At 41.1% G+C, this 22,386-nt stretch overlaps 1 protein-coding gene across 2 annotated transcripts; it reads right to left on the reverse strand.

The window, feature by feature from the left end:
• Positions 1–1,745: 1,745 nt before the first annotated feature.
• On the reverse strand, positions 1,746–21,072 carry micall2b (mical-like 2b). 2 transcript variants are annotated; one of them, XM_014411290.4, is made up of 16 exons: positions 20,523–21,072; positions 19,380–19,428; positions 15,936–16,077; positions 15,667–15,854; positions 15,263–15,387; positions 13,718–14,413; positions 13,393–13,601; positions 12,710–12,773; positions 12,066–12,187; positions 11,863–11,921; positions 11,626–11,749; positions 11,401–11,503; positions 5,198–5,271; positions 4,981–5,095; positions 4,426–4,472; positions 1,746–2,935 (listed from the first exon to the last, which is right to left on the reverse strand). In XM_014411290.4, exons 1-16 carry the CDS (start codon positions 20,663–20,665, stop codon positions 2,844–2,846), a joined length of 2,352 nt encoding a protein of 783 aa, XP_014266776.1. In that variant the 5' UTR covers positions 20,666–21,072; the 3' UTR covers positions 1,746–2,843. The 2 variants fall into 2 exon arrangements, with proteins under 2 accessions (XP_014266776.1, XP_004569119.1); XM_004569062.6 differs by having other exon boundaries at positions 12,710–12,776; positions 20,523–21,070.
• Positions 21,073–22,386: the final 1,314 nt, after the last annotated feature.

The following is a 22,386-nucleotide window of genomic DNA, read 5'->3' on the forward strand; positions in this document are numbered from 1 at the left end:
GGTTTGAGGGAGGAATCAACAAACATTTTCACACATAACAACAGGAACAGATGCTGCTTTTAGAGAGAGGAAGATTACACAGTTTTGTATTTTCACACTAACAGACTTTTAAAAAAGCCAAAAAAAAAAAACAAGAAAGCTCGAAGTCAATTTCCCTGCTCTTTTCTGCTGTTATTGTATTTTTTTCCTTCTCCTCTTCACTCCTTTAAATGGATATTTTAACTGTGGCAGAGAAATTGTTCTTGTGTTTCAGAGCTTTGTTTTGTATACAAAACGAGTTTGAGACCAGAAGATTTGTGTGTGTGTGTCTTAAAATCTGAAAAATGGAAAATAAATCAAATGCTGTGCATTGTGTTCACCAGTGTACTTTGGATCTACAATGGCCTCTTTGGAAAGCTGTAAGTTTGTGAGGATTCTGCACATTCTGAATACTGTAGCTGATGTGGAGGCAGTTATGGCTATTTCTTTTATTATTTAACCTCCTAGGACCTGGCGTCCACATATGTGGACATCACATTTTGGGTTATTTAGACCAAAATATTCAATTTTACTCTACAAGAGCCTGATATCCACTTACGAGGACATTATACTGCTACTGTTCTATCAAAAATTTAAACGAATATCCTCATATGTGGCTCTTATTTTTCTTAAAAACAAAAATAAGGTAAAAGAAAACAATAATCTGGTAATTCTTTGTTTTTACATTCATCGGGCCCCAATATGCCCAAATATCAAAGAGAAATTAAAAATGCATGCTGTGGAAGAGTTCGGGTCCTAGGAGGTTAAACTGAGGCCCCAAAACCCTTAGATAGCTACAGCTACACAAAGAGTTGCAGTCACGCTAGCTTCCGCTTGGTAATGAAAAGGACATTTTGTTTGTCCTCTGCAAGAAATATGTGTCTTATTTGTTGCGATATAAAAGAGTAAAATAAACCCCGCAGCAGCTTAGAATGCATGGTCAGGAAATCTGCATTTCTTTCTTTTTAAGTGTATGATTTGAACAACAGAAATTAAGCAGCTTCTGTTGTGTTCAAGCAGTAAAAGTTAATTTAGAAAGAGGCGAGAAATATCTGACCCGTTGACGTGAAACTGGTTCCATTAACTTGTTTGGCTTTGCAATTTTCTAAGAATTCTTAAAAATAAATAGAAAAATGAAGATAACTAAAGAAAACTGACAGCCTTTTGTTATTATTATTACAAATGATAAACCTGCAACCTCGTGTTTGTGATGTGCTTTTAAACCTGTTTAATCGGTGCCTGTACTGATATGAAACGGATGTCATACTGAGAGCGAGGGTGACATGACAAGGCCCATGCTGCCTCCTGGTGGTTTTACAGAGACACTGCACTTCACTTTGCTTTGTTTAGTTTTGGTAATGAAAATGATTCAGTACATTATAAAAAATAAAAATAAAGTCAAATTATTTGGTTAAATAAATTACCCCCCCCCAATTCAATAGGATCCTGCAGAGAGGAGACATGAAAGTGAGGCAGAACAACACGCAGGAAATGGTCTGAGGTGGACTCAAACCCAGGCCCCTACAGCGAGGGGTCCAGCCTTCAGTATAGGATGGGTTTCCAGCTAAACCAGGTGAGCCATAGTGGTGACCCAGGCATGCTTATTACTAATACTTGAGTTTCACTGTGCACCGCATTCACCAACTACATCAACACGGCCCGTTCATTTTTACCATCTTTTTATTAAAGTAAGAATATTTAAAACAGCAATTAATTTAAAACCCAGGCAAGTTTCTCCTTTTAATAGTCAGACAGCCACCAAGGGGATGAGAGCATAAACATACACACAACATCTGGTCATAACACACAAAACAATTAAAAAGTTGCTTCAGAATTACATCAATTTATGGCACTCAGACAGTACACAGTCAGTTTGGCTCAGAACTATTAAAACATGTACAAATCAAGGTCCAATGTGGACCACTTCATGCATTTCATGCGCTCAATAAAAACAAAAACAAATAAAAACGGGCAAACGACTGAGTATTTATGAGACGTTCAGGTCACATGACGCAAACCACACGCATCCTTTCCCTCTACTGAGCCATAAAAGCAGCCCTCGTTACAGCTTTCATATTTATCTGTAGTGACTGTGTCTTTTCTGACTCAGACATCCTACTCCCATGACCTCCCTTTGGGAACCACTCATCTAGAAAACGCCATTAGATATCATTAAGACATAGCTAAAGAAGCACAGTGGTCACTGTCCAAATGCAGTAAACAGACTCAGACAGCGACCCCGACGTTGCTGATGTGGCTTGTTTCACGATGGGTTTGAAGGACTTTGACTCCCACTTGTATCAGTGTTATTGTATACAAGCAACATTTCAATGAGATGCACAAACAGCGAGATGTAAGCAGACAGCAAGTGTGTGTGTGTGTGTGTGTGTGTGTGTCTCAGCATTAAGGAGACAGATTAAGACTAGAAGGGGATTAAAACTAACAACTGGAACATTGAACCCAATCACATCACGACTAGTGAGTCATTAACCCCTCGATGCTGTAAGTGTGTGTGTGTGTGTGTGTGTGTGTGTGTGTGTGTGTGTGTGTGTGTGTGTGTGTGTGTGTGTGTGTGTGTGTGTGTACAGTGGAGTAAGGCAGGAGAAGCGTCAGATCTTGAGTGACACAGCTGACAGAGGGAAGGGCATCTTTCAACAAGTGCCGAGAACGACAGATTGCACATGCTCGCACATGCTGTACACTCAAACGCACGCAGCATCCGTGTTATCCCGTAAATCACAGGCTGAGCACACTGACGTTAAGCAGCGCAAACATCAAAGGAAGACTGAAAGAAAACAGCAACAACAGCAGGGCTTTGCAGAGTATCACGCTTCCTTCTTGTTTCCCCAGCCGAACAGTTTGGACATCGGAGACTTTGACTTTTCCTTCTTTGGTTTTTCCTTTTCCTTCTTAATGTCTGTGTGATCAAAGCGAGAGCGAGAGAGAGACATCATTCAAATTCTTACTTTATAAAGAAAAAAAAACAAAACAAAACAGTTATTACATTGCATTAAGAACACACTGTCATGATGGTGAATTTTCATGTTTTCAAACAATCCTGTGAGACAAACTGTGTTCATGTTTCAGTGTCACTGGCTTTATTTGCTCTCAATGTAGGTGCAGGAGCCCCACCCACTTTCTGTCCAGACCTTCTGTTTGCAAGGGACAGTCAATCAGCAGAAAGTTGCCTCAATAGGAAGAAGAGTTAAAACAACTTGTTCAAAATGGCGGGTAAACTAAGAGGGTTGTTGCCAATAATTAATATAAGTAAAATATCCCGATAGGCTAAAGGCACAGAGCTGCACTATGACCTGATTCTTGAAGAGATTTAGAGTCTGAGCATCATCAGCATCGACAGACATCCTGTTCACACAGTAGTAGTCATGATTCAGGCGACTGAGCCACCCACAAGATGGCGAATTGTAAATGTGTTTTTGAAAAAAGGAAATCGTTTAATATCCCCGAAAAGCAACTTTAATCCTTCTGAGCATTTATTTAGAAAGTCCAATGTAGTTTGGCTAAAATGATTTTAAAGGATGAAACAGCATGTAGGAGCTGTTTGTGAGTGACTAAGTATTGGGGGACAGATAAAAATGTTAAAATGTCACTGTATTATTAAGTGGGCTTTATTTTGTATACATAATTAAACAGCTCCTTTCATGAGCCCATTTAAGGGTCTTTAATATTGCACCGTGATTCAGAAAGCCCCACATTTGCAGCCATCTTGCAGACACAAAAGTCTGACTTAGTCACCACTACGGATGTCCTGACGCCTGCCATCCAGTGGAAAGCAGGTGATTTTCCACATCTCCACCGCATGGGACACGGCACGTGTGTGTAAACGGACACACAACTGCACTCTGAGTGAGAACGAATTGTGAAACTTTGGCATTAACTTTATGAATACATTAAAACTGAAATGGCTAGTCTTTAGCCCACGGTCGGCGTTCGCTCGCTGCAATGTAATGACCTTTCACTGAAGTTCAATAAATCTCCTCAATTTTCAGCCTTGCTTTGCCGGTCATGAATTGCAAATGAAGCCGGATCCAACGCTGTTCTATCAGAGGGTCAAATTAAGCAGCTGCATTATCCATTTGTCTAATAGGGACGCTGCTGACAAAAAGAGAGGGGGGAGCATTTTGTTTGATGCATTTTCCATTAGCAGTCAGTAGATCAAACGAGATGAAAACATTGCCCAGGCGCACCCTTAAAAAAAAAAAAAAAAAAAAAAAGAAAAATGCACCACGAGTCCCCACACACACAGAATTCTATCTACTTCAATTAGAGGTGTCCATGATGGAAATCCTCAATTGGATAATTTATAAGCCAACTAAGTTGCAGTGACACTGAGGTTATGATAACTAATGAACAGGGTGGGGGGGCTGTGGAGGTGGTGCGGGCACTCACTGAAATCCAGCATCATCTTGTTTAGCTGCTCGTCCTCCTCTTCCTCCCTGAGAAGATGAAGCAGAAACACACAGAAGACAGACAGGTTAGTCAGCAACTGAACGCTACACTTAGAGCAATTTAAATAATCAGTTTCATTACGTCGTACTTAGTCCACAAAATGTCAAAATAAGCCAAAAAGTGTCCCAGAGGGCCGACGTTCAAGTTGTTTTTTTTCTCTAGTTAAGCTGTTTCAAAAGTACTGATGAACAAGCTTAAGCCGATTTGCTACATTTAAGACAAAGTAAATAATAAATACAAGACATTTTCCTCAATACACAACTAAAACTGTTATATTTGTAATGCATTTGCTACATGGTTGATTTGCTGATAGATTACAGTCACAGAAGTGACACAGGATAAGAAGTATAGTCAGTCATCTCGTGCGATGCTTTTAATATCTTTGAGTTTTAAGCAGTTAACTCTGTTTGGAGTTAAACATTATCAAATCCAAACTTTTTACACACACACACACACACACACACACACACACACACACACTCACTCTGCACACACCTGAGTCTGTCCTCATCCAGACCATCCACGATAGCGTTTCTATCGTTGACAATCGCCACCAGTTTCTTCATCAGCTCCTGTTCTTTCTTCCTGTCCCAGGATGTTTTCAGATGTTCTGCACACACACACACACACACACATTTCATGCTCAGATCAGCGGTCGGTTTTCCTTTTCCCCCTGTTGTGCACTCTGCTCAGTTTCATCCCTAAACCTCACCTGGTTTTTCCATCAGCCTCCTGAGCTCTTGCTCAACAGTGGGCTGCTCTTCCTCCAGCTCCTGGGTTCTTCCACTGCACATGTTTGAAAATAGAGATGACACCTAATTCACGGCTTTATTAAAGAGTATATCCTTTAGAGAGCAGGTTAAGATGGTCCACCTTAAACACATTCACAGAGACCTCGCGTGTTATTGTCGACACATCTGAAACTTTCAACGTTTTTAGAAAAACACTGTGTCATCCTCTCCATATTTGGTAGTTCTTGGGATAATTCTGTATCTTAGTCAGAATTTTTCAAACATCATTTGGCAACAGATGCATGTTTACGCATCCAGCAGGTGTGTAAGTCTTCTCGCGCCACCTGACAAATGTAAATCTGACATTCAGACTCCCAACAGCTCTGTTTTGGCCTCCACCTCCCCCTGAGATTCTCAGTTCTTGTTTCCTTAGCTGTTGACATATTGACACAAAAGCTTTAAGAATAAGTTTCCACTCTGTTAAAAATATAGGTGTACCCAATGAAGTGGCTGACAAGGGTATACTGTACTATGTACATATTCATTAGGTACACCTGTTCATCTGGTCGCTAATGCAAATAGTCAATCACGTGATAGCAACTGAATGGAGTTAGGTATGGAAAAAACTACCTGCTGAAGTTCAAGTTCACGAGAATGAGAGAGAAGGAGAACATATCCAGTGAGCGGCAGTTCTCTGGGAGAAGAGGTCAGAGGAGAAGGGCCAGACTGCTTCGTGCCATTAGGAAGGCAACAAATAACCACTTGTTACATACCGAGGTATGATGATCGTTGAATGCACAACACAGAGAACCTTGACACTGATGGGCTACAGAAGACCATACTGGGTGCCGATCATGTGACCTAAGATCAGAAAACTGAGGCTACGGTTCACTCAGGCTCACCAAAACTGGACAATAGAAGATGTCGCCTGGCTTGAGTCTCACTTTCTGCTGAGACAGACAGTAGCAGGGCTCGCAAAATCGCTAGCCCGACGACCCGGAGCTAGCAATATCTCCGGTCGGGCGACCAAAATCTATCTCAGCCCCGCCCGTCGGGCTATATAATAACCCAACGGGCAGGGCTGAGATAGATTTTGGTCACCCGACCGGAGATATTGCTAGCTCCGGGACGTCGGGCTAGTGATTTTGCGAGCCCTGAGTAGGGTCAGAATTTGGGGTACACGACATGAAAGCATGGATCCATCTATGAGGTGCCGTAAGGGACATTATTACTGAAACGCTCTCACACACACACACTACTGAAATTTTAGCTCTCACACACACACACAACTGAAATTTTAGCTCTCACACACACACACAACTGAAATTTTAGCTCTCACACACACACACAACTGAAACGCTCTCACACACACACACACACACAACTGAAACGCTCTCACACACACACACACACACAACTGAAACGCTCTCACACACACACACACAACTGAAACGCTCTCACACACACACACACAACTGAAACGCTCTCACACACACACACACAACTGAAACGCTCTCACACACACACACAACTGAAACGCTCTCACACACACACACTACTGAAACGCTCTCACACACACACACTACTGAAACGCTCTCACACACACACTACTGAAACGCTCTCACACACACACACTACTGAAACGCTCTCACACACACACACTACTGAAACGCTCTCACACACACACACACACACACACACACAACTGAAACGCTCTCACACACACACACACACACACACAACTGAAACGCTCTCACACACACACACACACACACACTACTGAAACGCTCTCACACACACACTACTGAAACGCTCTCACACACACACACTACTGAAACGCTCTCACACACACACACAACTGAAACGCTCTCACACACACTACTGAAACGCTCTCACACACACTACTGAAACGCTCTCACACACACTACTGAAAAACCAAGGCATTTCAGTTGAACAGGAAGGCGTTTCAGTTAAACAGGAAGGCATTTCAGTTGAACAGGAAGGCATTTCAGTTAAACAGGAAGTTAATTCTTGACAAGGAAACTGAAGGAAAAAGTGTTAGATTTCAAACAAACCACTACACAGATGTCTACTCAGCAACCTGTTAGTTAGGGGTGGGTTTTTATAATCGATTTATTGATTAAAATCGATTCTGGCTTGGATAACGTGAAATCGATTCATTAAAATCCTGAATCGATTTTTTAATATAAATTTATTTTACCCGAAATGCCAGAATCTCTGGTGAAACCTCACAAAATTTCAACAACCACCAAACAGCTAAGACAGTAAATGAGAGCAGGCACGGCTTCTGCACAAAGACGTAAACACACAGCGCGGACCCGCGGATCAGAATCAGTGAGATGTCGCCTTTCTCACCCGACAGCACGGACACGGTCGGGGCTGAAAGCCGACAGCTCGCTGACTCTGATCTGTCGGCAGGTCCGCGCTTTGTTTTCACGCCGTTTTTGCGCCAATTCTAAAGCTGTTAGTTTTATCTCTCTCCAAACAATATTGACTGAACCAGCAGCAAAAGAAGATCCAAACTGCGCTTCACATAAACATCGTCATGAATTCCCTCACTGTTTTGCTTCCACCACGATAAAATCGCACGTCATGCACAGCCCTCTCTCTCTCTTTCTCTCTCTCTGTACTTCAAGAACAGTTTCCCGTCTAAAAATCTGTTTTCTGTATTATTCGCTTGCTTGTTAGGCACAAGTCTACTGTTGTTTACAGCGCAGTCGGCCGCTGTTTTTTTTTTTTTTTCATTTTACATACTTCCGAAAAGAAAACCTAATTTCTGCCGTTCAATACTGAATAAATTTAAACTTTTTAAAATTATGCAAAATGCAAAACGTTAGCCGTGTCTCTAATAAAACCGCTGTAACGTCAGAGGTAACGTTCATATGTTAATGGTTTTCTTTCGTTTTTGATGTACTGCAGAATATTTTTTATAAAATCCCAGGCCAGGAAAACCACCTTCATGTTTTTATGTGCTTTATCTTCAGCTACTTTGACACAAAGGCATCTGCTGTGATGCTCACACCTTTGATAAAGTCTTGCGTGTGTCAGCTTCCTTTTTTTAAATACAAAAATATGTAAATGTACTGATCTGAATTATAATATTTCTGACTGTCAAAATTCCCCATAATCAAATCGAATTGAATTGAATCGAATCGTGGAACAAATCGATTCTGGACCTTAGTGAGACAGCTGCATTACTTAACAATATATTAGCCTCAGCATAAGTCAAAATTTAGAATAGCGGGAGACGTGCATTATCCTGGTTATTTTTTTGGCATATGTGCTTTTTTGTCTTTTTTTTAGCAAAGAAAAATATCTTAAAATCATCAATAAAACCAGGGAGAGAAGGCTTAGCGTTCCTCCATTTAGCACAATGGATATGATATTTACTCAAAAGTATTGTTAAGATATTCATTGTGTGTACTCATGTTGTACAGTGTTTAACTGCATTATGGTTACTGTGGTTTAACAGAGACAGTATTTTAGTTGCCACCACAAGGAGGCACTGTTTCATTGTAAGAGCACGGATGCTGCGTCATCACGCCCCTAAGAAAAAAAAAAAAAAAAAAGTATACCACAACGAAAATGGCACCCATGAGAAAAGTTTTGCCGCATGTTGATCAGGAATAAAGTTCCCAAAAATATTAAGGACATTTTTGCCTCCGTCGTCATTTTCCTTCGAGTTGATCGCTGTCGATGCTGCAATACTCAACAAGTATGATGATGTTAATAATGTCTGAGACATCCAATGCTATCCAATCCATATAAAAAAAATTATGATGTAATTCAAACAGTGGCACATCATTAATATTTAGGGAAATCCAATTTTTTAAGTTGCACCAAATACATTGTGTGATAGGGCATAGGGAAAAAAAAGATGTTCTAGGGTTTCATTTTCATCAGTACAAAAAGAACACTGATCCACCTCAAAGCCAAATCTCTTTTTTTAGAAATTCTGCCACAGTATTAGTTTTGTTTAAAGTGTGTTTCTTTAACTTTAGGTAGAATAGGCTATTTCATAAATTTTTAGTATGCTTTATCCAGTGTATATGAAATAACTAAATTAGAACCATGCCATGTAACCATTCTGTTGTAACTATGAAATATTTTGTCTTTGAAGAAACTACTAACAAATTTCTTATTGCATTTTTATCAAACAGCTGACATTGCCCTAGCAATAAATTTGGGAGCACTGATGAGAAATTATTGTATATCATAAAAATTTTAATCAAATGAAGCAGAGGCAGTGGGACCAGTTCACAAAATTTGTTATATTCTCTTTGAGAACAGTTTAGACAATATTTTTCTGAAAAGTCTGTGTAACTTAGAATGACACCGTTATCATCCAACAAATCTGTTATGAATATAATATTTTTGTTCAAACCAGTCACTCTTGAAAATTGATTTTTGATTAAGTGTTATTACCCTATTATTCCATAAGGTTGAATTATGGGGAGAAGTTGTGGGTAAATCTCATTTTCCCAAAAATGCAACGTCTGTTTTATAAAGTTTGATATCTTTATGGGGATTTTATTTGCCGCAAAATCACATTTCGAATAAATTCTAATCCTGTATACTATTTTATTAAACAAGAATCATGGGATGTGGAGCTAAGTAGAGTCTGGCTGTGACAGACAAGATTTTAACCATTTAATTCTAAGGGTGCCAACCATAAATTCCAATTCTGGAGTTTTGATACCACCTTTGTTGTATCCCTTCACAAGCTGAGATCTTTCTATGTAATGGGTTTTAATTCCTCCACAAAAATTCGAACACATTTCTATTTATGGTTTTCATGGTATTTATCGTTTTTTATTTTTTATATTGTTTACGTGGCGCAAAAAAGGTTGGGGACTGCTGTACTAGCAGGTTGCTGAGTAGAAATCCTTGTAGTGTTTTGAAATATACCACTTTTTCCATCAGTTTCCTTGTCAGGAAACAACTTCCTGTTCAGCAGAAATGCCTCTGGTTTCAGTGGTGTGTGTGAGAGCGTTTCAGTAGTGTGCGTGAGAGCGTTTCAGTAGTGTGCGTGAGAGCTAAAATTTCAGTAGTGTGTGTGAGAGCGTTTCAGTGGTGTGTGTGAGAGCGTTTCAGTGGTGTGTGTGAGAGCGTTTCAGTGGTGTGTGTGAGAGCTAAAATTTCAGTTGTGTGTGTGAGAGCTAAAATTTCAGTTGTGTGTGTGAGAGCTAAAGTTTCAGTTGTGTGTGTGAGAGCGTTTCAGTGGTGTGTGTGAGAGCGTTTCAGTGGTGTGTGTGAGAGCTAAAATTTCAGTGGTGTGTGTGAGAGCTAAAATTTCAGTTGTGTGTGTGAGAGCTAAAGTTTCAGTTGTGTGTGTGAGAGCTAAAGTTTCAGTTGTGTGTGTGAGAGCTAAAGTTTCAGTTGTGTGTGTGAGAGCTAAAGTTTCAGTAGTGTGTGTGAGAGCGTTTCAGTTGTGTGTGTGAGAGCGTTTCAGTTGTGTGTGTGAGAGCGTTTCAGTTGTGTGTGTGAGAGCGTTTCAGTAATAATGTCCCTTACGGCACCTCATATCCATCCTTCCTTGTCTCAACAGTTCAGGCTGATGGTGGAAGTAGTACCAATTGAGCACTGTGTAGACACCACAGCCCATCTTACTGATTGTTACTGACCATGTCAATCCCTTTATAACCAGTGTCAGCAGGATAACACACCATGTCACAGAATTCAAACCACCTAAAACTTGTTTCTTGAACATGACGAGTTCACTATACTCAAACGGCCTCCGCAGTCACAGGATCTTAATTCAGTACAGTGGATTAAGTGGTCCAACCCATTACGGACAAGGTGTACCTAATAAAATGTCTGGAAATGCTTTATAGCTACAAGTCAGTGTTATATCCGTCTTTACCATTTATTTATCAAATTAGTATTTTCAGTGGAATTGTCGCTGTTGTGTTCAGCAGCGTCGTGCTTCACACTTGTGTGGACACTGCAGACAGTCGGGGGTTGGTGGGGGTGGAAGGGGTGAGGCAGGTTAGCTGGACACCCTGCAGTGACTCGGAGGAGGGAGGACACTGGGAATTCACACTGTCAACCTTCTGGCCACAAGTCTGTTTCACTAATCGCTAAATAGTGGCATGCCCCCTTCCTGAGTGAGAGTGTGTGTGTGTGTGTGTGTGTGTGTGTGTGTGTGTGTGTGTCTACTCACATGTAGACCAGTTCAGACTCCCGACGCATGGCCAACTGTTTGTTCCTGATCAGACCAAACCACTCAACCATGAGCTCGTCCGTGAGAGTGTCATCGTCACCCTCTGACGAGGAACACAGAGCACACAGTTAATCCCAGACACATACATTAAGATTTCTCTTACATTCACAGCACGTCCTGACTGAAAAGCCTTCACAAAACACACAGCTGGCGCGTGCATCCCACCTTCTTCGCATTTGCGCAGCTTCACCTCCAGATCGACTCCCCTCTTTTCCAGCTCGTTTAAATTCTGTTCAATCTCCTCAAGCTCCTTCGTGATGTCCTCTTTGGGAATGTAGTCTGGCTTCATCTACAGACGCAAACAGATGCAGAGAAAAGTGCATGAATGACATGCTCATTTAAAAAAAAAAAAAAAAAAAAAAAAAAAAAGCTACGGCAAACTTATTTTCAGAGACCCACTACCTTCTTTGTCTCTGACTTGGTGCCATTCTTTGTTTGCCCTTTCAGACCCTCCTGTAATCCTAAAAAAAAAAGGTGGAGATAAAAAGCAGAGAATAAATCAACCAACAAAGCTAAGAACGGATAAAAATTAGAAAGGCACGACTCACAGTAAACTGTTAGGAAGGCTTCTTCCTGTAAATGTTTGGTTATGACCACGCTCTTACCCTTTGATCTCGGTGGAGTGACAGAAATACTCAGGCTGGGAAACTGAGAGGAAGGCCTCGCAGAAATCTCTGAGGTCTTCGGAGCCTCATTAGACCCTGGTTTAGTGGAAGGGCCAGCAGGCCTGTGGGCGGGAAGAGGGACAAATGGAGAGGATTCGATTAACCTACGACTAGACTCTTTCCCCGTCTTGCTACAGTTTTGATTCATGAGAGCGAGAGGAAAGGTCATTCGTGGAAAAGGAACTCCAAGCACTGAGCATATGTTGCACCACGGAGGACTCGACTCAGTCCCGACACCATTTGGGGCTCGCATGCATGTGGCGGAAGAGGAGAGACTGAAAGCTCTGACTACAAATGATGGCCGAGACATTTGGAGGAGCAGCAGGTACAGGCTTCCTGTGGGAGGAATGTTTGGTGAGACGGATGAAAGACTGGATCACACGATGGATGGATGGACAGGACATCAGGAGGAGGGGGGGGGGGGGGGGGCTCATACAGTTAATGCCTCACGATGTCGATATGCTGAGAGGCCACCTACGTACATACACTCCCTGCTGTTATCAGGAGCACGAGTCAATAAGGAAAAGGACTCAACGAGAAGCATAAGAAGTAAGAATCAATTAAATCAATCAAACAAGTCTTACTTGGTTTCTTTGGAGACGGGCTTGAGCTTCGACCTCCAGTCTGCAGGAGTCTCAGTCTCCTTCACTGCTGCGGGGAAAAAAACACAACAACAAAAAAAAAAAAACAAAAAAAAAAACAATTGAAACCAGTTCAGTTCCCTCATTAGACATCCACTAGTCAATGTCAGTTCCTAGTTCTGTTGTTTGGTTGTAAATGCTATTTGTTAAATGGCATTTTTACAACAATGACAGCAAATGCACAAAAGCCAAGGATGATATTACACCCAAAGTAGCTCCCAAATAAGCATATAAGCAGCAGATTAGAGACACAGTATTAATAAAATTATTAATAAGAAGCACTGTGGGAGTACAAACCAAGGCAGCTCACTCTCTGGGCAGCATTTATATATAAGGAAATCATATTTTATACACAAACATAATGTAGGAGTAGGTGATGGATAATATGTATTGATTTGTAAATAACTTGAGATTATTGTATATAAAATTATACTATAGTAGATTTCTAACTAGGCAGCTTGTTCTCATTCTCTCAACAATACTTTCTTTAAAGACAGAACACATTTCAGGGTCAACTTGGAAGAAAGGCAGATGTGAAATGTAAAGGTCAGAGGTCAAATGTGTGTCAAAAGTGTGTGTGAGACCTTGTGTATCAACTCTCTGCTTGTAAAGTGTGTAAGTTTAACCTGATGTGTTGGGTAATGTACTGCCCGTCTTCGAGGGTGCCCTGTCTGCAGTCTTGGCCTTGAGCCCGCTCTGACTGCCCGGGCTCTCAGAAGAGTTCGTGGTGTCTTCAAACTGCAGGTCAGACAGGATCGATGGGTTCACTTTCAGCTTCACCTTCCCTCCAACTCCCTCTTTCTCCTTCTTTGGTGTCTCGACTTTAGGTTGAGATCTAAATAGAGGTGAAGAATGCAACTTAAATGCCTCTCTTCACCAGTAGAGGTCAGGGTAGAGCAGGATACAAAGTGTAATCACATGTTTCTGTGAGTCTCAAGTTAGATTACTTACTTCTCAGTTTTATTTAGTACTGTAGTCGCCCACGATTGCTTTTTGTTGTTATTGTTGTTTTCCTCAGACAGTTTTTTGGAGATGAAGGCTGCTGCTGATGCTTTTGACTTATTACTCTCGTCTTCCTGTTTCACCTTCCAGCCAGTGCCAGTTGTTTTAGCTGTATTCCCACCTTTGTCCAAACTTTCATTTACCTCTTTTTTTCCAGTACCACCCACATTTATGACCACAGTAACAGCTTTCCCTGCCGTGGCCTGTTGTGCCTTACCACCAATACTCTGGCCTTTGTTTATGTCCACATTGAAGGTTGAAGTCTTTTTCTCCTCCACCTTTGCCGTGTTATCTTCCTGGAAGAACTTGAGCTTGGACTGGAGTGTCTTGGCAGCGGTTGCCGAGGGTCGAGGAGTTTCAGCCGGCCTGGTGTTGATAGATGGGGTCACAGTGGTAGTAGTGTCACGTGAAGCTGTGGGTCTGGCCGAAGAGTTAGATGATGTAGCCCAGGGGGCTGGGGACGCAGAAGTGGACTTGGGAGTGGTGGGTTTCTCCGACACCTGTGAAGGACTCAGACTGGAGGATGTGTAAGTAGGAGCAGGTGTACTGTGTTTACTCGAGTCTTTAAGAGGAGTGAATTTGGAAACATAGGAGTTTGGGGTCAAATCTTGAAGAGGTGTGCTTGTGTTTGCAGATGACAGCAACCTGTGAGAGAGAAAGTACAACACACACACAGGTTACAACAGGGAACATAGTCACAAACTAGGAACATAAACCTGTGGTTGGTGCCATTTTAGCCTCAATACACCTCGTTTATAATGATGCTAACCTGCAAACCCAAGCTACAGGAAGACTGTATTGGTTCAAAACGTAAATTAAGCTCAATTTGACTCTATTCAACATTTTATGTTAATAAATGAACATTCTGAATTCATAGAAATGTGTAACATTTGCAATTTACAAAAAAAAAAAAAAAATCTACATTTAGCAATAACAGTGTTCTGGCTAGTTTGCTAAAGCTACTCATTTTTCTTTTCCTCATGATAGAAAAAGCAGGACAAATTAAGGTCCTATGTAAAAAAACAAACAAAAAACAATATATCAAAAAATGAACAAACAATAAAACAATTTAAGCTTTTTATTTAATGAGAAAAGTAAAATAGTCTTTGCTAAGAAGAAACTAGCTAAGTTTAACTAGGTAGCGGCAGAGCTAGCAGTCAATAGCTAACAAAATCCATGGATTTATCTGATTAAGAGACTTCTGAAATATTTAAATGTGTTTTTCAATTATTAAACTAGTTAAACTGTATGAGAAAGGAAAACTAGAATATTTTTTAGTTGTTTTAACCGTTTTTCTTAATACAAGCGATTAAAAAATAAAAACTGAGTTATATAGAGGCATTACAAATACAATAATTAATAAGAAAAACTAAAATAAGTATAATAATTCTCTAGCATTCTTACACAAATCAGTCTTTCCCTGTTCTAATGGCAGACTTGGAATAAACATAATGGACCTAAATGGCACCAACATTAGCATTCCTATCATCTTACTTTGCACAGTTCCTGTGATAAAGCTTCCCATCCACTAGATGTCGCTGCACCAGGTGAACGTGCTTATGACAGGATGCACATGTGCTACTCAGGGTGCCTGCCTGAGATTTTCCAACCACAACCTCCTAGAAGAAAGAAAGAGAGAAAAGAGTGTGGACAAGAGGGGACTTCAGCCGTTACAACTAACTGATGTCACGCAATGTGGGCCTTTTTTTTTTTTTTTTAAGTAACTACATTGACGTCATGGTAATCATCTGCTGACACAGACCAAGTGACCTGTCTGTAGTTATTTGGTCATCGTTGACGTGGATGAACGTACACAACCTTGGTCAGTATTTCGTAAATGAATTACTTTTAGACTTCCGCCCCAATTTAGAAATGTAATAGTAACTATTCAATTTTACCTGTGTTGAAGTTTTGTTTTGATTTGGGGAAGGAAGTGGCTTTGTGATGTTGGAGGATGGGGGAGGGCTGTTCTCTCTGGCAGGCTTAGAAGAGGGAAACACCTTAGACGTCACAGCCTGGTTCTTCTTCCCTGACGGCTCATCGCTGGGGCCGTCGGCTGGACGCTTTATACCCGCCATTCCACCGACTGTATGCAAAGACAGATGAACAGATGAGATGTGTGCAGATGGACAGAGAGGGATACAGTAAGACTTTATTTAATACTCACTCGGGGAGCGTCCGTGGAAGTAGTTGTAGTATTGGGAGACATAAGTCAGGATGCTGAGGCGGTCAGGAATCTTAAGTGCCACCATGTCTTCTGCATCCAGCAGCGCTGGAATTCCCAGTTGTTCTTCTGCAACACTGAACGCCTGCAGATAAAACCAGTTTTATCCAGTGAGAAAAGAAACAAGACTTTGGGTTTTAAATCTAGACGAATGCAATGCACTTATAAATCATAAAAGCTTACGTTGTGTGATGTCTATGAAAGACTTTCTAGATCTTTAAGGACACCAAACATGATTGTGTTCTTTAGATGTCCCAAAGAAAAGCAAAAGATGATAAAGGTGGGCATTTGTTTCAAAAATGCATGCATTCTCTGAGGTTTGCAGACAACACAAGTTTAATTTGAAAGAGGAAGAGATGTTTGCATAGTGTGAACAAACCATTTTCATTGTTCTACTGTTCCTATCTACGTCAAATACAAATCACCAACCCGGATTTTGTTGAATTCTATTCCCTCTACCCTTTATGTGAGTCACTAGTGAGAAATAAATCAAGAATTTGCACACTACACTAACATCCAGCAATTCCACGGAAGAAACAAGCAGTGGCAGGCCAACGAGCACCAGCGTCGTTGTCTAATCGGTAATCAGATAATGAAGAGAGCCACTCAGATGCTGTTTACTTTGCTGTGCCCTGTTAATCTCTTACAGTGTTTTCTTATTCGATTGCCCAACATGTTGTTTCAGCTTTGAGCTGAAACCCAGAGCAGCGTCAAACAGTTCCCGCACTTTAGCTTTATTCTCTGCTGGCCCAAAGAGCAGGCGTTTTGACATGTCGAGCTCTTGGCACTCCCCGAGTTCAGTCTAACAATGAAGAATCTGTGAAGAAAAAGTAAGTGAAGAATGCAAAGTGCCCGCATTGAAGCAGTCTGCTTTTTGCCACCACTTCTCTGCTCGCCCATGCTGAACGTTATTTCCACAATTACCCAAGATCCCACGGTGCTGATGTAAACCGAAGTTGTGTCTTAAACTCAAGCTGACTAACTTAAAGTCTGTTTTCTTGGAGTATTGAGCTTCATCTGTGTAGAGGAGCTGCACACTCAGCTGTAAATCTCAAACACTATCAGGGGCACAGGTGTGGCTCCTATGGTCATGGTTCATTTACCCCACGAAGATTACCTGCTTCCTCGCTGGTTATATAAATATGATGATGTTCTTCAATGTCAGATAAGCAACACTGAACTTTTCATGTATCATTAACTATCCCCCCCGCACCCTTAATGTCGAGCTTTGACACCGTCAATAAAGCTGTGGTTTGAAGACCATTGCATAGGTACCAGGGTTTTACAAGGGTAGTCCTAGTAAGCCGATCATCCTCACTAACTTCTGATCCAAACCTTTGTTCTGGACATGGCCTGAAATATGACAGAAAAGAGAGACAAGGGTTTTCCCTAGCAGGCGTCACAGGGCAAAAGAGTTAAAGTCCAGGGCTATGAAGTGGAGTTAACTCATGACTCCTTTTATAGAGGAGAGTCATCACAGTTCAACAACTGGTGAAAGAACTGAAAATGAAACTGTATTTTTACTTCAGAGTCCAGCCTGATCTGTCTTTTGAGCCCAGACAGACACTGGCTGCTTCAACTTTTACACCAGTGCTGGATGTTATTTATATGCACGCATCACGTATGCTGTATACTGCATGTATGCTGGGTCATAAAACACTGAGACCGATTACAAACCTTAAAGCTTTCCCCCACGATTCGAGGTTGTATACTCAGGTCAGATGGTCTAGCTTATCAGTGTGATTATAAAAGCTATTCTCGCTTTGCTTCACTCATTCTTACTGACCTACATTCATCAAAAAAGAAAGGAGCGTGGGATGTTATTGTCTACATTTCCAAGTGTTATTCATTCAGTCTTTCCTGAATGTTCACACTGAATTTGGACAAAGAACGCTCATATTTGCAGCTTCCTCCTCCTGGAGGGAGGAAGGATGAAAATCAACTAAGTCTGATGGCGCTGGGCCCTGTGTTTTGGCCCGAGACAATTTCCACTGATGTTTGAGGTTATAAATTGTGTCTGTTTTTATATTTTACTCTTCATCCCACAGAGACTGGTTTTGTTTTGGTTTTCTGCTGTCTGTCTTGGCCAGGACATTCTCACAAAAGAGAGAGTCATGCTATCCTTTCTAAATAACAAATATACCTGTGCTTTCTAATGACACAGATGGCAGAGTTACTTTTATTTTGTTTCACAACAAACAAGAGGACTAATCACCAGCCACCGCTGGCATTCTGTTTGTTTTCACCATCATCACCACCTGATATTTGCCAAAAACCCCATCCACTGATAAGGATCAGCAGATGTCACTGAAAGTATTTGGAAAACTAACACGCAGGTAAAAAAGAAATCAATAGTTACGTTGACTGAATTCACTCATAAATGGGATGTACAAGTTAACATCAGGTGAGCAAACAGCACCACACACCACGAAAACAGCTTCAACAAAAACTAGCTTAAACTCATTAGCCAAAGTGGCTGTGTCCATCTTTTATTTACAGTTTGTGGATACAGCTAAGGATTTATTTTTTTAAATGATGACATGGCTGCCTTGGATGATGTCATCTTTTATATACAGTCTATGATTGAGACTTAGATTCAGATTTATTGTCACATGGCATCACCATATTTTAGATATGTGCAAAGGCAAAAATAAGAGCATCTGTCTGGCAATGGAATAAAAACAAAAGTAAATAAAGGAACAAGTCATGATTTATTTAGTGACTTGACAGTGGTTGGAAAATAGCCCTTCTGCGTCCTGCTCCTGTAACTGAGGACGTATTTATAGTTTTCTGGGCTGGGACTGGAACAGGTTACATTCAGAGCAAACTGGTTTTCAAAAAACAGACTGATTTATTAACTCGCATCATAAATGATAACTAAGGTGGTGATTTTTGTCCATCAGCTTTACTTTAATTATTTAAATAAATCAATAAACTCTATAATTTTTTGCTAACAATACTAAGAGTCTACAGGATGGCAATGCAGAACCATAGACTCTGTATAAACAGTGCATGCAGTCACCAGTTGGTGGGGATATTCTGACCTTCACCATCTTGGGTTTTTATAAAACTAGATGTGACGAATGAGGGCTGGGTCTGATTGAGAAACTGAGGACAATGCAAGCTTGTGTGGTCAGTTACAAAGTAGCCATGGCTGAGGGATTCATTATTTCCAAAACAGGAATGTTCATATTAAAAGTTCATTTCAATCCATCAAATAGCTGCTGACATGCTTCAGTCTTAAGCTGGCATTGTCATATTCAAGAACAAAATTTAAAAAAGGGGGAGGGTTAAGGGAGCCTTTGTTGGATTCAGGAAATCAGTTTGTAAAAAAAAAAAAAAAAAAAAAAGATAAGTGTGAGCATCCAGAATGGAAACGTGTCTTACCAGCTTGTTGTTCTCATAGACATCGTCCTTCTTCAGCGAATCAAATTTGCTGCAACAGAGCAGGAAAAACCCAGAAGTTACAAAACACATAAATCAACTTCCCTCCTGCAGTCTTCAGTTTTGAAGCAGCGCAGACTAACATGTGTTATGCAGTCATGCATTGCTGACTCACTTCTGCATACATCACAACAGCAGCGTGACACCTGCCTCATTGATCCCACGCTGAAGATCTGAAACTAACATGAGGTTCATCCTGCATTAATCACACGGTCACGACTGAGCACGCTGAAACTGAGCCTTCAGCCACTGTTTACTGCTGCGGCTCATGTAAACATGGCAAGCGCCTTCGCTCTGCTTTGGCTCGCCATAAATACTGGAATGAGGCGATTACAGCAGCTGTGTCTTTTCTGTCAAATGGCCTTGCTGAAACAAAAGCAGGCATCTCTGCGAGAGTGACTGGCCAGGAGTCAGTTAAAGATGATGAGAAAATACTGCTTAGAGGCTTGGGCATCAATCTTGCAAATCTTATGCAGTGAAGAGTGCAAGTCCTCAGATTTTTATAGTAGGTACTGGAAAAGTACAACTAACTCTAAACGTAGACATAATAATGTAGCTCATTGTCCAATTGTGATGATGACATTACAAAACTTAGTTTCTGTTGCGACTCGAATTGAACTTATCAAGGGCACATAGTTTAAAATGGGACCGTTTCCGAGGACAGATCATCACAAAGTTGGACACGACACATGTGGCCAGCAGCAGTCACAGGGATTTGTAAAATGCCCAATTCCATTACGCAGACATGCTGAGCATTGAAATCGAGTGCAGATATGTAATAGTGCTATCTTGAAATCACCCCCCAGAAAACCATAAGTGACCGTCTCTGCAACGCTCTTTGGGTCACAGCTCAGCTTCGTCTCCTGCTTCCTACAGATCAGCAAATGTTCAGATTTGTGTCTGACAAAATAACACAAAGAGAAGGAGAAAAAGCGAAACTCTGCCATTAAACTCGGAAGCAAAATCACTGACTTCAATCTTCCATGAAAATAGTTTTGTGTTGTCAACAGACAAGTCAGGAGTGCAGCCAATAAGTTTCACTTATTTCCTGCTTTCGTTCTCCGGTCCTGTTCCAGGTGTACTCACATGAGATCGGGTCTGTGTTTGTGGATGAGGGCGCAGAAAGCCAGTCCGTCCCTGAAGGACGTGGTCATGTTGGTGATGGAGACATCCCGGTAGCCCTCACACTGGATCCGGCACCACTGCTGCAGAGCCTTCACGGCCGCCATCCCAGAGCTCGGAGCCGGACTGATCCGTGTGAAGAGCGCAGCAGTGCCTCTGGAAGCGCTCACAGAGCTCCCTCCTTTCTTCGCTCCTCAGCGTCCAACAAGTAAAACTTTAGAAACTTTCCACAGAAGCCCAGACTGACGCCTTATCCGGGAAGCTGGGAAGGCAAGTCTTTTTGCGTTTGTGTGAATCACCTCACTGACTCTGAGTTAAGTGGAAAGAACCTGGACGTGACACCTGCGAGAGGTCGACGATGACGCGATGGTGTGGGTGGAGTTTGTCCTTTAACTCTTTGTGTTCATCTGCCAAGTGACACCGCAGATTCTGGGATCCGATACCAAGCAAATACAGGGCCAGTGTACCGATACCAATACCGATAATTGTAACCTACAAACATGAGATGAATCATCAATTTGCAAATTTTGAACAGATTTTAATGACCACTGGCATTTTTATTTTCCACAATAATTAGTTAACACAACAAAACACACCTTTCAGCTTTTCATATATTTTGAAATTTGTTTTTTTGGAGAGCTGGAATGTAAATTTTAAAGCACTTGGTCGGGTTCTGTATTTTAAATGTGTTGTAGGCTATGAATAAAACAGATGTGACAGTCAACAATAAAAGGTTATTATATTCAGACATTTTTCATAGTGCATATTTGAGGTATATTTTGTGAGTTTAAAAACAATATTTTATTACAATTCAGTAGGCTACATACTGACCGTAAAGTATCGATCCGATATCAACATTTAGTTTAATTCACCCACATCTATTGCATCTGTCTGTGTTTGCCTGTCTGCTATAAAGCCAAGTCATAAATCCAAATTTATACAAAGAGAAAAGTAGCCCTCTACTTACTTCCCTAAGTGCTGTTCCAGAGAAGACGTAGAAACCACAAAGAGAAAACCATCATGTGTAATTTTGCGTGTGTTAAGTATGTAATATAAATGTGACCTCAGGTCATTAGACTCCCACAGATACCCAGAAACATTACTGGGGACTTGCAGCTATTTGAAGGATTTCCACCCTGAGCTTAACAAACAAAAATCTATAAGTACCCACATCCCACCTAACAACAGGAACACATGCCCCAGTATGTACCTAATGTCTGTAATGAGCTATTTTAGTTATAAGGGGATAAAGAGTGAAAGCTAGGTGTGGCTTATTCTTGTGTAAGTCAGCTTGCCCGGTCTTGTTCTGTCTGCTGGGTGTGTTGAAGGAGAGGGGTGTAGTCTCTTCACTGAGTTACCTGACACCTGCAAAATCCAGCAGGGTAAGACAAAAGAACAGAGGGCCGGGTTTACTCATTCAAACGTGCAAGGATCCATTTTCACCCACCTTTCTGCCAGGCTTCTTAAAAGAATTCAGTTAAATTAGATGCAGAGAAGAAATGATAGAGGCAGCAATACCTGATCATAAGATACAAGTTTCTGTTAAAAACAAAAACAGTATAACCTGTATCTGCTGGTAATAAAGGTACTTTCCACTGCTGTCTAAAGGGTCACCACTGTGGATGGATGGATCCACATGTTTGGATTTGGCATAGATTTTACACTGAATGCCCTTCCTGCTACAATCCTCTCGTGTATCTTGGCTGGTGCCCAGCACTCAGAGTAAGTCTGTGACTTCCTGAGGTCAGGAGCTCCTTTGTGTCTTCTCTGGCTTATGCATCCAAGGCAAATATGATTATCTTTTTTCTGCTGACATGATTTCCTATAT

Source organism: Maylandia zebra, linkage group LG6 (genome assembly GCF_041146795.1).
Source record: "Maylandia zebra isolate NMK-2024a linkage group LG6, Mzebra_GT3a, whole genome shotgun sequence".
NCBI lineage: Eukaryota > Metazoa > Chordata > Actinopteri > Cichliformes > Cichlidae > Maylandia > Maylandia zebra.

Bases quoted from the DNA above. Each gene is read 5' to 3' on its own strand.
- micall2b (XM_004569062.6), bottom strand. From the start codon at position 20,665: ATGGCGGCCGTGAAGGCTCTGCAGCAGTGGTGCCGGATCCAGTGTGAG. The intron at 15,855-15,935 runs GTGAGTATTAAA...CTTTGCATACAG, and splicing joins CTTCCACGGACGCTCCCCGA to TCGGTGGAATGGCGGGTATA. The intron at 13,602-13,717 runs GTAAGTAATCTA...ACCTCTATTTAG, and splicing joins GTACTAAATAAAACTGAGAA to ATCTCAACCTAAAGTCGAGA.